Source organism: Mirounga leonina, unplaced genomic scaffold, assembly GCF_011800145.1.
Source record: "Mirounga leonina isolate KUSES-001 unplaced genomic scaffold, KU_Mleo_1.0 Mir_166, whole genome shotgun sequence".
Lineage (NCBI taxonomy): Eukaryota > Metazoa > Chordata > Mammalia > Carnivora > Phocidae > Mirounga > Mirounga leonina.
This window is the reverse complement of record NW_023270418.1, coordinates 25202754-25218544: the sequence shown is the minus strand read 5'-3', so window position 1 is coordinate 25218544 and position 15791 is coordinate 25202754. Positions and strand designations below refer to the sequence as shown.

The 15791-nt window shown below is 36.8% G+C and overlaps 2 protein-coding genes across 2 annotated transcripts in view; one reads left to right on the top strand and one right to left on the bottom strand.

Moving 5' to 3' along the window:
- The first annotated feature begins 1318 nt into the window (after positions 1–1318).
- LOC118016280 (olfactory receptor 5W2-like) lies at positions 1319–2253 on the top strand. The gene is given in 2 exon segments (XM_035013721.1): positions 1319–1472; positions 1475–2253. Coding segments are annotated over 2 exon segments (933 nt in total).
- Positions 2254–7964: 5711 nt separating this feature from the next.
- The window catches only part of LOC118016279 (olfactory receptor 5L1-like), an 8469-nt gene continuing 642 nt past the window's right edge, over positions 7965–15791 (bottom strand). Inside the window, exon 2 of the mRNA XM_035013720.1 lies at positions 7965–8092. Within this exon, the coding sequence (XP_034869611.1) occupies positions 7965–8092 (128 nt within the window). The remainder of the gene's footprint in view (positions 8093–15791) is intronic.

The window sequence follows — 15791 nt, the reverse complement described above, 5'->3', positions numbered from 1 at the left end:
TATTAAGGAAGCATTTTTTTTTTTAAGATGTGTCTACAGGGAGTGATATTTAAATGAGTTTAAGCCAAGGGTTTGGAGACCTGCACATTGATCACTAGATCATTATTCAGATTTTTTTTAATCTCATCTTCATCTAACTTCATCTTCACTTTTCCTAAATTCTCACAGAGGTGGACTTGTATGAGATTACATACAATATAATTGACTTGGGTAAGATAAAACAGTGGAACATAAAAATCAATTGACTTCTCAACCACCATTTTTTTAAAGCAAAAGGAGGCAGATTTCAGAGATATTTAAAGGTAAAAGGGATAAAATAAAACAATATTAAAAAGTCTAGGAAAGTTGGGAAAGGTACAGTTCAGACTTTAATCTCTCTGGGGTGTAGGATTGTGGACATGAGTATTTTTAACATGCCTCTTACAGATCTGAACTATTGGTGAATAGACCATGAAAATTCTAGTAAATTGGGGCAGAGAGACTCACACAGTAAACCACACTCCCTCGTTTGCTGCTCTGTCACCTGCTACCAGAATCTCTATGATTAGAGCCCAAATGTTCTTCATAATCTCCCTTGAGTAACAGCAACTGTCAGAAGGGAGCATGGTTAGCCCCGGCATTTTCCTGTCTGTCCAATTTAGAGTATTGCTCACGGATACCATCCACCGTGTTCTTCAGCAACCACACCCTCCCTTCTCCAGTGGATCCTGAATCTCAGACTGGCTCTATCCCTTGTTTATTGAGACTGGATAGGACATGGGGTGACTGCCTGGGGAAGTAGAAGCATGTCGTATAAAGGAATATATTCATTACTTGTGCCTAGGAAAAGGGGAAAAGATGGTGGCATTACTTGTGCCTCTCAGTTATGCTTCTCTATTATAGAATATAACAATATTTCTACTAGACGTAAAAAAAAAAATATCTTGCTGAACACGTGGTTATCTGCCCAAATAATTGTAAGAACTATTGCCTCAAACAATGAGGAGATTAATTTCCTTATAGAAGAAACAATTAGCAAAACTTATCATAAATACAACATATGTTGGTATGCAAATAGCATGCTTTAATTTGAATAAAAATGTGCTACAAATTCTGTACAGTGCTGTACGAATGTAGGTAATATAATTATCAAATCATTCATATTGATTTGTCTATATTTCCAGGACAGTCTGCTTCACCTAAATAGTCCTGACATTGCTTGTCTGTCTTCCTAAATACAGAAAAATAAGACCAGCAGTTTACCTGCTAAAATGGTAAGATGATGCTAATCCTGGCTCTGTTTCCATCTCTCACAAGCAGGGATTCCCAGATCTGAGCGATGGCTGTTGAGAACTGCACTGTGATTACTGACTTCATGCTCCTAGGACTCTCTGGCAGGAAAGATGTACCGCAGGGACTCTTTGTGCTCTTTTTGCTAGTTTATGGCATAACCGTGATTGCCAATCTAGGGATGATCCTGCTGATCAAGCTGGACTCCAGCTGGACTCCATGTATTATTTCCTGAGCAATCTGTCTTTCTGTGATGTCTGCTACTCCTTCACTGTCTCTCCCAAGATGCTGGCTGACTTCTTGTCTGAACAAAAGAGGATTCCATATAATTTATGTGCAATTCAGATGTATTATTTCGGGGTCTTTGCAGATGTGGAATGTCTCATGTTGGCTGTCATGGCTTATGACAGGTATGTAGCCATTTGTAACCCACCTCTTTATACAATCGTCATGTCCAGGAAAATCTGCATCCAGCTCGTGTCCCTTGCCTACTTTGTGGGCCTAGTGGATTTGGCAATCCACACCTGCTGCACATTTCGATTGTCATTCTGCAATTCCAGTATCATCAATCACTTTTTCTGTGACATCCCACCCTTACTAGCCCTCTCATCTTCAGATACATCCATCAACGAGATAGTGATGTTCACTTCCATTGGTTGTGTGGTGGGGTGCAGCATCATCACCGTCCTCCTCTCCTACAGCTACATCGTAACTACCATCCTTAGAATGAACTCAGCTGAGGGGAGATGCAAAGCCTTCTCTACATGCACCTCCCACTTAACCACAGTGGCTATATTTCATAGCACACTCCTGTTCATGTATTCCCGACCCAGCTCCAGTTACTCCATGGACACAGACAAAATGTCCTCTGTCTTCTACACGGTGGTCATTCCTATGTTAAACCCACTCATCTACAGCTTAAGGAATAAGGATGTGAAAGGTGTCCTGAAAAAAGCAATCAGCACTAAATTATGTTCTGGGTGAAGTTGTATTTTTCACCCAATGGTATTTATTCAAAGATTCTTGTAAATTGAAACTGAGGTCCTTTGACATACATTCCTATAGTCTCACCAACACAACTTTCTAGATCTTTCCTATTATTTATCATTATACTAAATTGAGTGTGGGAAGAGTCATTATTGATCTTGGTCTTCTGTTCAAACAAAGGAAGAGTAATACTAGGTTCAATTCCTGGTTTGCAAAAAGGATCTTTTCATACTTGGCTTCTCTGTTCAAAGTTCCACAAATGCAACGCCCTTTCCAGTATTGTTCGCTAATATTTCTACTTTATTATTTACAAAGCTCAGGTCCAAATGTCACTTAAAACATTTGTTAAATAAATGCATGAGTGTCCCCTGCGAAACTGATGCAAAGGAGCCTTTGCAAATTCACACACACACACACACACTCATGCACTCTCACACAAACCCACACACATACACAAACACACTCACACAGAAACTTGTTTTTTAAATATTATTCTAGTATGTTCATCTTGGATTAAATCTTCCTGCACATCTTTTCTTTTGGCCTAGGCTTAAATAACCATCAGGGACAGGGAGGGATCATTTGCAGTAAAGATCTTTACGGACCATGTATTCCTCATCATTCTGGCCCAGTTATATCAGCAGACATCCTCAGGATCAATTGTTCTAGATTCATACTCCATCTCAGAGTGCACATCAGCTTGTGGATTTCCCTTCCTGCCCTCACTCTGGAGAACAGACATGGTGCTGTTGACAACTGTATAGAAGCTGCACAAAGGAAAGTTGAAGATAAAGGACCCGCACCTTTTCCAAAGGCCACTGGAAAGACGACTCAGTCTCATTGATGTGTTCATAGCACTACACTAATAATTTTTTTAAATCCCTAATTGATACAATTTAAATTGAAAGGAAGATTTATTTTGTTTCCTGAGATTAAGAATTCCTCATATCAGTGAGATCATATGGATACATGTCTTTCTCTGATTTACTTATTTCACTCAGCATAATACTGAGGGTTGCTGGAGTGGTGGGGGTGGGAGGGATGGGGTGGCTGGGTGATAGATATTGGGGAGGGTATGTGCTATGGTGAGTGCTGTGAATTGTGTAAGACTGTTGAATCACAGACCTGTACCTCTGAAACAAATAATTCATTATATGTTAAAAAAAAAAGATGACAGTAGGAAGGGAAAAATGAAGGGGGGGAATCGGAGGGGGAGATGAATGGTGAGAGACTATGGACTCTGAGAAACAAACTGAGGGTTCTAGAGGGGAGGGGGGCAGGGTGATGGGTTAACCTGGTGATGGGTATTAAAGAGGGCACATTCTGCATGGAGCACTGGGTGTTATGCACAAACAATGAATCATGGAACACTACATCTAAAACTAATGATGTAATGTATGGTGATTAACATAACAATAAAAAACTAATGATGTAATGTATGGTGATTAACATAACGTAATAAAATTTTAAAAAAAGAAAGGAGGATTTACTAACTTAATAATATGTTCAATAAAAAAACAAAGTAATATTTACATAGAATTCTATTTGTAATCATTGGATCTCTGTGCATCTGTGAAATGAACACAATTTTAATACTGGCCATTGCTGAGTAGCTGGATGTTAAGTAATCTTGTATCTTTCCCATAAACTTAATTAATTGCATGTGTTGTTTGCACTGTCATCACTAAGAATTAATCCATTCATGAAAAACATAACAAGAGGTTTTCAAGAGTATTCTTTTTATTTTAGGTCATTGTCAAGAAGGGAACATAAAGGCATTTTTTTTCTGTTTCCAGGAGGAGAGAGCAATGGTGGTAAAAGGTTTTTCATTTAAATCTTCTTCCCAATTTTTATGTTTTCCTTTAGTGTATAAAATGGGCTAAGTGTACCTCAATATATCATAAGAATTAAATAACATATTTAAAAGATGCAATTTTCAGCAAGTTATTAGTCTTTCATTACTGATTGAAGAGTTTTAAGACAAATCAAATATTTCATTATCTATTGAATATTTTACTTTACAATCTCATATAATTTATTTGTTGTTCATAGAGTATATCATTTATCAGCACCTCTCCATCACTGTCCAAATCCCTTCACATCGCAATGTACTTTATTGAAATTGTATTAAATATATTCCTATCTGTAAAGCTTAAACCTTTTCACGTTATACAAAATTGAATTCACTACCCAGCTTTTATATATGTGTAAAAATAATAGATATTTATTTTTTTCTTCTTTATCTTTTCTTTTAAAGATTTTAATTTAATAGCCTTTACACATGATCAGGAAACCAGGATTTTTGTTTTTGTTTTTGTTTATGTTTTATTTTCATTTTAAAAAATGGTAAAGATGAGAGAGGGTTTAAGATAAGAACTGGAATTCAGAAGAAGACAGACCTAGTTCACATTTCTATACTATCATTTACTTGTTAGCTGTGTGACTGTAGATTACTAGTCTTGTTTACACTCAGTGTCCTCATCTCTTTAACATAGCTTTAATATATATATATATATTATAAAGACATAGATATTTTTATAATCAGGCATATATCTATTTTCCTGAGGATGATAATGGAGTTTCTAAGATCATTCAGAGCCACCTAACTCCCTCTCAGGAACTAAACTCTGGTGCTGAAAGAAAACATGGCATCAGTCATGGCATCCTGTCATGAAATGGTGTCTCCAGGATCGATCCTTATCCACTTTAGAGCCTGCTCACCCAGTCATTCAGATTCTAGTTGTACCTCGTAGCCTCAGGTCCTCTTTGGAGCTCTCTGCCCAGCCACCTTGGGACTTGTTTTTCCTGATGCTTCCTTTACTCCTGGTTGGAGCTGAGCAAAAATTTCTTCACAGCTACCCATGCTGGCCACACCATTCCCAAGTCCAAGCCAGATGTCTGAAACAGTTCTGATCTTAGTCTCAGACCTCACATTGCCAAGAAATGAGTTTAGATAATTAATCCCAGAGTACCTCATTTTATGTTATCCTGTGTGACCTTATCCCAAGGGCCACAGCTGAAATAAGATGTTGTTGGAGGAGGTCATGGAGAGGATGTGATCACTGGTTGACCTGTGAGCTGGACCCAAGGAATCAGAGGATCCTCACTCCTCCCCTGTCCTTGGAATGTACATTCTGCCCACCAATCCCACAGTTTGAACTGTTCCAAACACATAGCCTTGAGAGATCAATGTGGTGTTGAGACCACCTGGATGGTATACATGACTGAACCCAGTTAAGGCCTCTGTATAAACTTTTAAGATTCTGGAGGGCAGAAGTGGAGATCTGCTCATTGTGTGGCTGCCCAAGTTCATTACACCTGCCACCTACCAATCTGGAGTGGTCTGCCTCTTTCTTCCATCTCTCCCTACCCTCTGTGGGGTTTCTGAACCAACATACACTTAACAACAAAGGAACAAATATCCATCTGTTGTGATGAACCCATACACTGTAGTAGACATTTTCTGCTCAGTATTTAAGATGAAACACTTGTTTCTCATTGGCATCAAGCTGCCATTCCACTCTTCCCTATTGACAGCCCACATTGACCAGAGCCCTAATTCACCACTGAGCTGTATGGACAAAAACCTATTTTTAAAGATAGTTTCCACTGCAGTGAATAGAACTATGATTTTGGTTTATAACCCAGCCTGCATTTTCACTGTCAGATGGCTTTTTTGTCTAATTTACCTTCTCTCACTATTCAACCTCACCTTTGGTTTAATGCTTTCCTTAGGCTTTTTGCCACACTTTGTCTATGAGTCATGTTCCAGTAGCCCACCTAACTGTGATCCCACCATCTGTTGCCTTCTGATTCCATCTCTTGCTGTCAGAGGATAGCTTCTCCCAGACAGTTCGGCTGTTTGCTTACCAGTCAAGAGATTTCAGACTGAACCTATTCTTGGGGAAAGAGTTTATGAGCCAGACTTTAATTTTGGTGATATTTGCAAATTGTTTTTTAATAAGTCACCATACTTGACAATATTTTGCAATAGTCACATATGTATACAGTACCCTTCTAGAGAAGGAAACAAAAAAAAAACTGCAAGAGAAAAAGTTATAGGTATGTAATCTAAATTAAAAACAATCAATAGCAAAATGCTCATGTTTATTTCATAAAAATTTACTCAAGATCTACACTGGAGAAAATATGTGATAAAGAAGCAAGGCATCAAATAAGGGACAATAATTAACGATCAGTCTAGTAGAGGGATAAAACACAGATACGAACAACTACAAGATTAGATAGAAAATTCTAAGAGTTTTAAAAGAAGCACACTTAAGATTCTAGTGAGGCTTAGGATGTGACTTACCATCTATAATTGAAGGGGGTATCAAAAAAATCATATAGGAGTTAAAATTTGAGGAAGTTTTTTTTAGAGAGAGTATAATTAAGCAAGTAAGCTACAATGCACATATTTACATGGAAATTAATTGAGAAATGGTCTCAGTAAATTGCATTTATTTTCTTTCACAAAAAGAGGTTTGTGATATTTTAATGGCTTATCCAATATTGAAAATAATCGCAGTAAAATTTAGGATGGGAGAGAAAAGGGGTAAGAATATGGAATATAGAACATTATGCAAAGGGTAAATCTACTCCTGAAATATATATTAAAAATGTCAACTTTAAAATACTAAAGAGATAGACATAATATAAGTAATGTGACAGGACCTGGTTCTTATGTTAGGCTTGGACCCTAATCTGTAGTTGAGACATCATTACCCACGGATTTGGGGAACGTCCATATTAAACTGACTTTCTCAATAATTAGAACCAAAGGACAAAGAACAGACACTGTTGAAAAGTTGTCAGGCTCAGTTTCATTCTTCCTTAAGAAAACAATTTTTGACTGATCATCTTCCTAAAGGCATTTTTGACATCTTTGTTTCTTAGACTGTAAATTAGGGGATTCAACATAGGTATAATCAATGTGTAGAACACAGAGGTCACTTTGTCAGTATCCAGTGAATGACCAGTGCTGGGGCACAAATAAATAAAAATGAGGGTACTATGGTAGATTGTGACTATGGTCAGATGGGAGGCACAAGTGGAAAACCCTTTTCTTCTTCCTTCAGCAGAACTTGTTTTAAGAATAGCTGCTATGATGCAGACATTAGAGAGAGAAGGACTGTTAGAAGACAGATAGCTTCCACCAAGCGAAGACTACCAGAATAATGTCATGCATGTAAGTATCAGTGCAGGACAAAGAGAAAAGCGGGGAGATATCACAGAAGAAATGGTTAATCTCTTTGGAGCAGAAAGACAGATGGAAGGTATTAGTAGTGTGAATAATTGAGCTCATGGTACCTCCCAAAAATGCTCCAATGGCAAGCTGGCAGCAAACCCTTTTGGACATAATAACCTTACAAAGCAGTGGGTTGCAGATTGCTATGTATTGGTCATAAACCATGGCAGCCAAGAGGAAAGATTCCGTGTCAACCAAAGAGCAGAAAAAATATAACTGCAGCACAGCCCTTGTAAGAAATGGTCTTTTTATCGGAAACCAAGTCCACAAGTAATTTGGGGGCAATGACAGAAGAGTAGCATACATTTGTGAATGACAAAAACAGAGGAAAAAGTACATCGGGGTGTTCAAGTGGGAACATGTTGTGATTAATAACATCATCCCAAGGTTCCCCATGAGGGTAACAGAGTAGATAAAAAGAAACACAGCCAAAAGAATCCTCCAAAGTTCTGGATGGTCACTAAATCCCAAGAGAAAGAACTCTGTCTTCACAGTATGGTTCTCGAACTTCATTATCTGAAGTGCCCCTGGACTTCTGAAGTTGTGGCACAGTAATGATGGCAATATTAATAACAACCTCAGCATTCACTAAAATATAAGAAATAAAACAGTGAAAATAAATACACGAGGAATTCTAAATCCACTAGGACATCCTGGTAACACCTAGGCACATCTACAGCTGTTGTAGTATTATGCATTTCAAATTTTCAGATTTTCAATTTTTTAAAAGATTTTATTTATTTGAGAGAAAGAGAGAGATTGTGAGAGAGAAAATGAGCAGCAGGAAGAGGCAAAGGGAGAGGGAAAAGCAGGCTCCCCATTGGGCAGGGAACTCAATGCAGGGCTCAGTCCTAGGACCCTGGGGATCATGACCTGAACCAAAGGCAGATGCTCAACTGACTAAGTCACCCAGGAGCCCCAGATTTTCAAATTTTTATTAAATTGACAATGTATCGCTTCTATTACTTAAAGCTATTGTTTTCCATATTTAGGAGCACCACCATCAAATCAGTTGTTCAACCCCACTTTCTTCAACTTCCTCATCTTCCTCCAATGTCAAGTAATAGTGGTTAACCACATGGTTATATAACAAACTGAAGAAATAGCCTCTGTCCCCGTTTGTGTTGTTTTTATTTTCACAACAGACAGCATTGCTGTTTCAGGTGAAGCCCCGTATAGGTAGAGGAGCAGAAGTTCTATGTTTCTCACCTTGAGATGTGGCTTCACCTCTGAGGAACAAAAGAATTCCTAAGAGTTATTTGAAATCCACTGATCAAATAGAAAGAAGAAAGGTTCTGCGTTAGTTATAAAAGTCACTGAATCCCAGCTCTGTCGCTCAGAAGTGGTGAGATCTTAATCAAGCCAATGAACCACAGAGTTTCAGTCCATCATCTATGAGAGTGATAGTACCTTTCCCATCAAATTGTAAGTGTTAAATGAATGTCCTTCTACAGATTCAACCATCTCACCATCTTGTTCCTTTGTGGTTCTAAAACTGGCAGCATAGCAATTCTGAATCAATCCAGACATCTGTTTTATTTTTCTGGAATGCAATCTATGGAATACAACTAGAGAAATCCTCATGCCCATAAATGTGTTAAATTCAATCCAGGCACTGAGAGGATGATATCCAGGAATGTTTCCATGCCCTCTGTAGTGAAAAATTGTAAAAGATGTTGGAAAAAACCTCACCTACCCAGTTCTCTACCTTCAGTTTCATCATCCTTGCTCTAGTTTAGAAATCTGTTGGACAACCAATAGCAACACTAGTGGTACTTGCCTACAGATATGCACATTTTGTCCAGTGTAAAGACAATCGATTTCCCTCCCTCCTGTGGAAAAAGTCAGTTTTCTATCTATTTGTATATTTATTTGTGAATTCCTGATCTATAATTCTTTGCATTACTTCTATAATAGTTGGAACAGTTGAATGAATGAATGAATGAATGAATGAATGAATGAAAATCACTGACATGGTTTCATCTTATATTTGTATAAAAGTTAGACATATATATGTGTATATATGATTGAATAAATTGTTCTTTACTATTGCATATCACACACAACTATTTTCCTCCTTTAATCACTATTGTAAACCTTCATAATTCTTAGGTCTCATCCTATGACCTTCTCACTGCCAGAAAATGATTTCTTTCTTGTAGACAAAAATATCGGATAGTAAATAAATATGTGCTCACCTTTCTCATCAAGTCATCATATAAGCATTTGGGTTCATCAATGACCTCCTCTCTCCCTTCCTTTCCATGCTTCTCCTCTATGAGGTTAATCCCTTCAATTGTGCACCCAATTCTGACTACCTGCACAAATTAATATATTTATACTATTACTACTAATGTTTCCTTCATAAACTTGCAGCACATACTATTGAAGTCAATCTCATCTTTAAAAATATTACTCTGCATCTATTTCCATTTATTTTCTTTTATTTTATTCCAATATTTTCTTACAGACATCTACACTAGTTTCCACTTTCTCACTTCAGCCCACTGAGATAGGATTTTTATCCCAACAGCTTAAAACCCTTTTTGCTTCAATCCCAAACTACACCCTAACTGTCAAATCCAAGGATTTTCGATAGGTAATGAACTTTATTTCTCTACTCCATGTGAGAGCTTTGACCTCTCCCTTCTTTTTAAAACCCCTTCTCTTTTGGCTTCTACATACCTCTCTTGATTTCAGTACTAATCTCAATATGCCCCTACTCAGCCTCCTTCATACATGGTGGCACTTTCTTAGGGCTTCATTCTCAACCTACTTCTCTCCTCACTATGCACACTCTCCCTACATTATTCTGTGCCTTTTCTTACAATACCAAGTATACAGTGATAATTTCCACGTACCCATTCCAAAAGCACCTGTCCAACTCAAAGTGAGCTATCAAATAGGCATGTGTACATTTCAGCATACTTAAAACAAAATTTAATTACTGTCACTTCCTACAACTTATGCCTATCCTATGATCCCTGTCTTGGTATACATCTCCACCACCTCCACTGCTCGTCCAAATAAGAAACCTCCTTTAGCTCAAAACTAAACAGAACCATTGATTCAATCTGTGAAATGTGGCAAATATCGAATGTCTCCTTGTCATCACTGATATTCCATTATTTAATGTCACCCCTCATTTTCCTCAACTTGAACCTCTTAATTGGCCTCATTCTCTCCAGTCAATTCCCATCCTACTTCCAAACATGATCCAAAATGTATCCATAAACCACTGTAAGAGTTACCTGTATAAAATAGATTTTGAATTGTGTTGCCTTCTTCTTAAACCCTGAAATTGTTCCCTGTTCCCTACAAGCTCAGCATTTAAATATACTCAGTTTTCACATATATTCCCATTTTTATCTCCTATACTCCATCTCACTCAAACACTTTGCCTTAAAAAAAGTGTTAATTGGAGAAAGAAGCATCTCAGATCTACTAGTCAACTCTTTGAAACACTCCTTTCCTGAAATATATATGGCATCCTCCTTAGAAAATATCAACTGTCATTGAGTGACAGCCCATCTGTTCCTGTCTATGAATATAGAGCAAGATTGTCGATCGACCTAAAAGTGGAACAATGGCCACTGCTATGAAGGCAAATGAAAAAAAAATTATACCAGTGGCTAGAAAGGCAAAGGTGGATGAAAATGCCTCTTTTTTGTGTCATTCACTCTTTTGGAAATTATGAAAAACAACTATCAAATGGTAGGCATGAAAGAAAGAGGCTCCTCTTTAGGGACAATGTTTAAATAAGCTTGGGGTCTGAGCCATGGAGAACAACCACTCCTTTGCTGAAGTTATTTTCTACCAAATCCTTTATTTCTAATCACAGAAGTAGAGGTACTGAAGAAATCCATTTATATAGAGAATATTTACTTGTAATAATCTTTCAAGGATGTTATATGCTTTAAGACCATAAAAGACTTCCAGGATTGAAAAATGAAATATGAAAGTCAGTGGAACAATAGAGGAGGAAAGGAATACAAGATAAAAAATTAAGAAGAGTCCAAAGAGGAGCCAAATAATCTGTTCTTCTATGCAACTGGCAGGTGAGAACGAAAATGAACTCTAAAAGAATTCAGCAAAATTACCTCTTCCTGTAGTCAGTTCTCTATAGCGAGCCTTAGTTTCTACCTTTGTAAACCATTTTTTCTGTTCTCTCAAAGCCACTCCCTTAACCCTACCCCAGTCCTGTTACCTGTGTATTGATAGCTGTTCGTATCAACACATAACCATAGAATAGACTAAATAATATGGTATACAAATTGGGTGAGTCTTAATTTATATCTCAGTCTGGTTAACTTTAAAAAAATTAATAGGCAATGAGCACTGTGTTTATAGTTAGATTTCTAATCAGAGTCCAATAATACTGAAGATTGTCTTAAGAATATCTCCGTTAAATGTGCTTTTATGTTGGTGGTGGTGTTTTTGTTGGAAATGCCTTGAGAATTAAGACCTGTGTTATGCTAGGCATATGTATTCTCAAAACATCAGTTTCTTGCATGTAAAAAATGATTATAAGATGAGCACTTAAAATCCTGTTCAACTCTGATATCCCAGGATTATGTGAAGAGCACTTACCAGATCTCTTTCATTTACCTTCTTATGACCCTGTTATTAACATCAGTTAATTTTTCACTGAAAAATCAGTGTTGACAGTTAAATATTTTAAAAAATTGACCCATTGCAACATTTTCCATAATCCATTCAGGCAGTCCTTTCGTTTTCATAGAAGAAATGTGTGCCTCCCTTAAGAAGGTAGTGGTTCCTCAGGATAATGCAAGACCTTTTATATTTTGCCTCAAGTCTTTTGAGGTTAGCTTTCAGATCTCACTTAGGATCCTAGGAACTCACAGTCTGATATGCAAATCCCAATGGGAAAAGATATGTGAGCAATTAAACAGTTCTACTGAGGAATTGATTAAACACAAAATGAAATGATGAAATGTATTTTTCTACATCTTGAGGATGTCTCACAGAAAAATATATTTTTTAGTTTTGAAATGGTAGATTATTATATATAGAATTAGATTATATTATTTGCTGACTAAATTGATTTAACCAGCTTAGAGCAATTTATCAAACAACTATCAGAGTATTATCTTATGTAGTAAGATAGTAAAATAAACTAGAAAGAAGCAAAAATATATCTATCTGGCTGTTGAGAATTAGAAGACCTTGAAAGTTAAATGTCAGTGGAAAACCAATTATGAATGAAGTTAATGACTCTGATATGTGCTATGTGTGCATCTATTGTAAGTGGAATTCTGACCATCCAAGGACAGAATAGATCAGAGAATATTTCTTTAATGAATACATCTATTCGGCGCAACTGGCTGGCTCAGTTGAAGAGCATGCAATTCTTGATCTCACGGTCATGAGTTCAAGCCCCACGTTGGGAGTAGAGATTCCTTAAATAAATGAACTTAAAAACATACATCTACTCTGTGAATATGTATGCCAGGTGACAAAACAGAAAAGAGAATAACTTGCACTACACATTTAAGAACTTTGTCAATGCGCACCTGGCTGGCTCAGTCAATTAAGTGTCTGCCTCTGGCTCAGGCCATGATCTTAGGGTCCTGGGATTGAGCCCCACTTTGGGGTTCCTGCTCAGCGAGCAGTCTGCTTCTTCCTCTCCCTCTGCCACTCCCCCTGCTTCTGCTCACTCTTTCTCTCTCTCTCAAATAAAGTCTTTAAAAAAAAAAGAATTTTGTCAAGTACAGAATAGTGAATGAGAGATGGTAAAAGAAACAACATAAGCAATTGCATTAGTATTGGAAAGTGTGTGGCATGACTGTAGACCTGAAAATAAGATTTTGAGACAATGTGTTGCCTCATGAAAAGAGATAATGCTAAATAAAAAAAATAAAAAATAAAAAAAAAAGAGATAATGCTAGGTGTGTGTTGTGTGTGTATGTGACCAAGAGTGCCGAGGTGGAGAAACTCTGTTCTAGTTGGAGAACCAAAAGAGAAAGATGTTTCTATCACCTTCATCTTAAAATCCAAAGTCTCGTGGGTGATGTGGGAAATTTACTCCATTTAGAACATCTGAAAAGCAATACAGAGCCATATTTTCATCATACGCATAACATTATTCTATTCGTCATTATTTATTCACTTATTAAAAGAAATAATGAGTAGCTGTCTTTGCTGGAATATTTCTAAATAACTCTTGCCCTCAAAGATGTCTTTTTAAGAAACATTAGGAAGTATGAATTTTATAAGCCAGGTTTTTGCAGGTATTTTTGTTATTATATTTAAGTTCAGTGATAACTCTGAGACTGGCCACTTATCCTCAGGTCATATTTAAGAGACTTGAGGTTAAGCAAGTTTAACTATCTTCCTCAAAATCACTCTTCAGGGTCTGAAACTAGACCAGTTCTTTGAGTCCAATGCTCTTCATACTTCACTAAAGCAACAAGGACCTATGTTACTTTAAATAACCCATCCCAATAAAGATATAAACAATAACTAATATAAAATGAAATCCTAAGAAAGTGAGAAAACAAATGAAGTGTTAACATTGCAGGAACAGGGCGCCTGGGTGGCTCAGTTGGTTAAGCGACTGCCTTCGGCTCAGGTCATGATCCTGGAGTCCCGGGATCAAGTCCCGCATCGGGCTCCCTGCTCAGCAGGGAGTCTGCTTCTCCCTCTGACCCTCCCCCCTCTCATGCTCTCTCTATCTCATTCTCTCTCTCAAATAAAAAAAAAAAAACACACAAACAAACAAACAAAAAAAAACATTGCAGGAACAGAGGAAAAGTAAATCACACTTTGGCCTTTAAAAGGTGGATGTGTTAAGTTTGAAAATGGACCTTTATATATATCAAGTTCTAATTCCCGGAACCTGTAAATGCCACCTTATTTGGAGAAAGGGTGTTTGCAGATGTGATTAGGGTAAGGATCTTGGTATCAGGGGATTATCCTAGATTATCTGGGTGGGCTGTAAATGCCTTCACAGGTGACCTTATAAAAGAGAGGGAAGCTAGGGGCACCTGGGTGGCTCAGATGGCTAAGTGTCTGTCTTCGGCTCAGGTCATGATCCCAGTGGTTCCCTGCTCAGTGGGGAGCCTGCTTTTATCTCTCCCTCTGCAGCTCCCTCTGCTTGTGCTCTCTCTCTCTCTGTCAAATAAATAAATAAAATCATTTAAAAAAAGAGAAGGAGGGAGGCTATGTGTGTGTGTGTGTGTGTGTGTGTGTGAAAATGTAGGAAAGATGGAGAGTAGAGAAGTTTGAACATGCCAGTCTTGGTCCCCACAAACTTGAAGAGATAAGGGAAAGTGTTATCCTGGAGAACCTCCTGGCCCAGTGACAGTGATTTCAAATTTCTGCCCTCGAGAACTGTAAGAGAATAAAGTCCATTGTTTTAAGCCATCAAATTTATACTATTTTTTTTCAGAAGCCACAGGAAACTGCAATCCATAGGTTGAGAATATAATAGACTTGAAAATATAGTAAATGACAAATAATATCAGGCAAAACAAAACAAAAAATTCAACAATACCCCAGAAACTTAAGAAAGGTAAGCCATCAAATATATGATCTACTTATTTAATCAAGAAATAAGGTAGACTAGAGAACAAAAGGTAAAACTAAAAGTAACAATAGTAATATCGACAAATACCTCATTAATCACTTATAATATACCATATATAGTGATAAGAATTTAAGATACATCATTTAATTTTCATGGATATCTTATTAGAAAATTAGAGTATTATCTCTATTTTGTAGAAGAAAAAGTTTTTTTAAACTTATTTGTTATTTTATTGACGTATAGTTGACATACAATGTTATATTAGTTTCAGGGGTACAACTTCATGATTTGACAATCCTGTACATTACACAGTGCTCACCATATAAGTGTGGTTATCATCCGTCACTACACAACATTATTATATTATTGACTGTATTTCCTTTGCTGTACTTTTCACTCCTGTGACTTATTTATTTTATAACTAGAAGTTTGTGCTTCTTAATTCCCTTAAAAGAAGTTTTAAAAGTCCTAAGATTATAATATTGCAATGGAAAAAGTAATTAAAAAAAACAAAAATGACTGAAAATTCTCAGAAATTCATTTATTAAAACTTTTATTAAACTTTTTATTAAAAACCATATCAGACAGATGTACACTTATTCCATGTAAAAAATGAAATTAATTTAATAAAAAAGGTTGCATGCTTTAATGATGATGAAAAGATATGTCTGTCGATGTGCACTTTGTGAGAAATACATTGAAGTTATCTCAAATCAAGATATTGAGTCTAACAATACC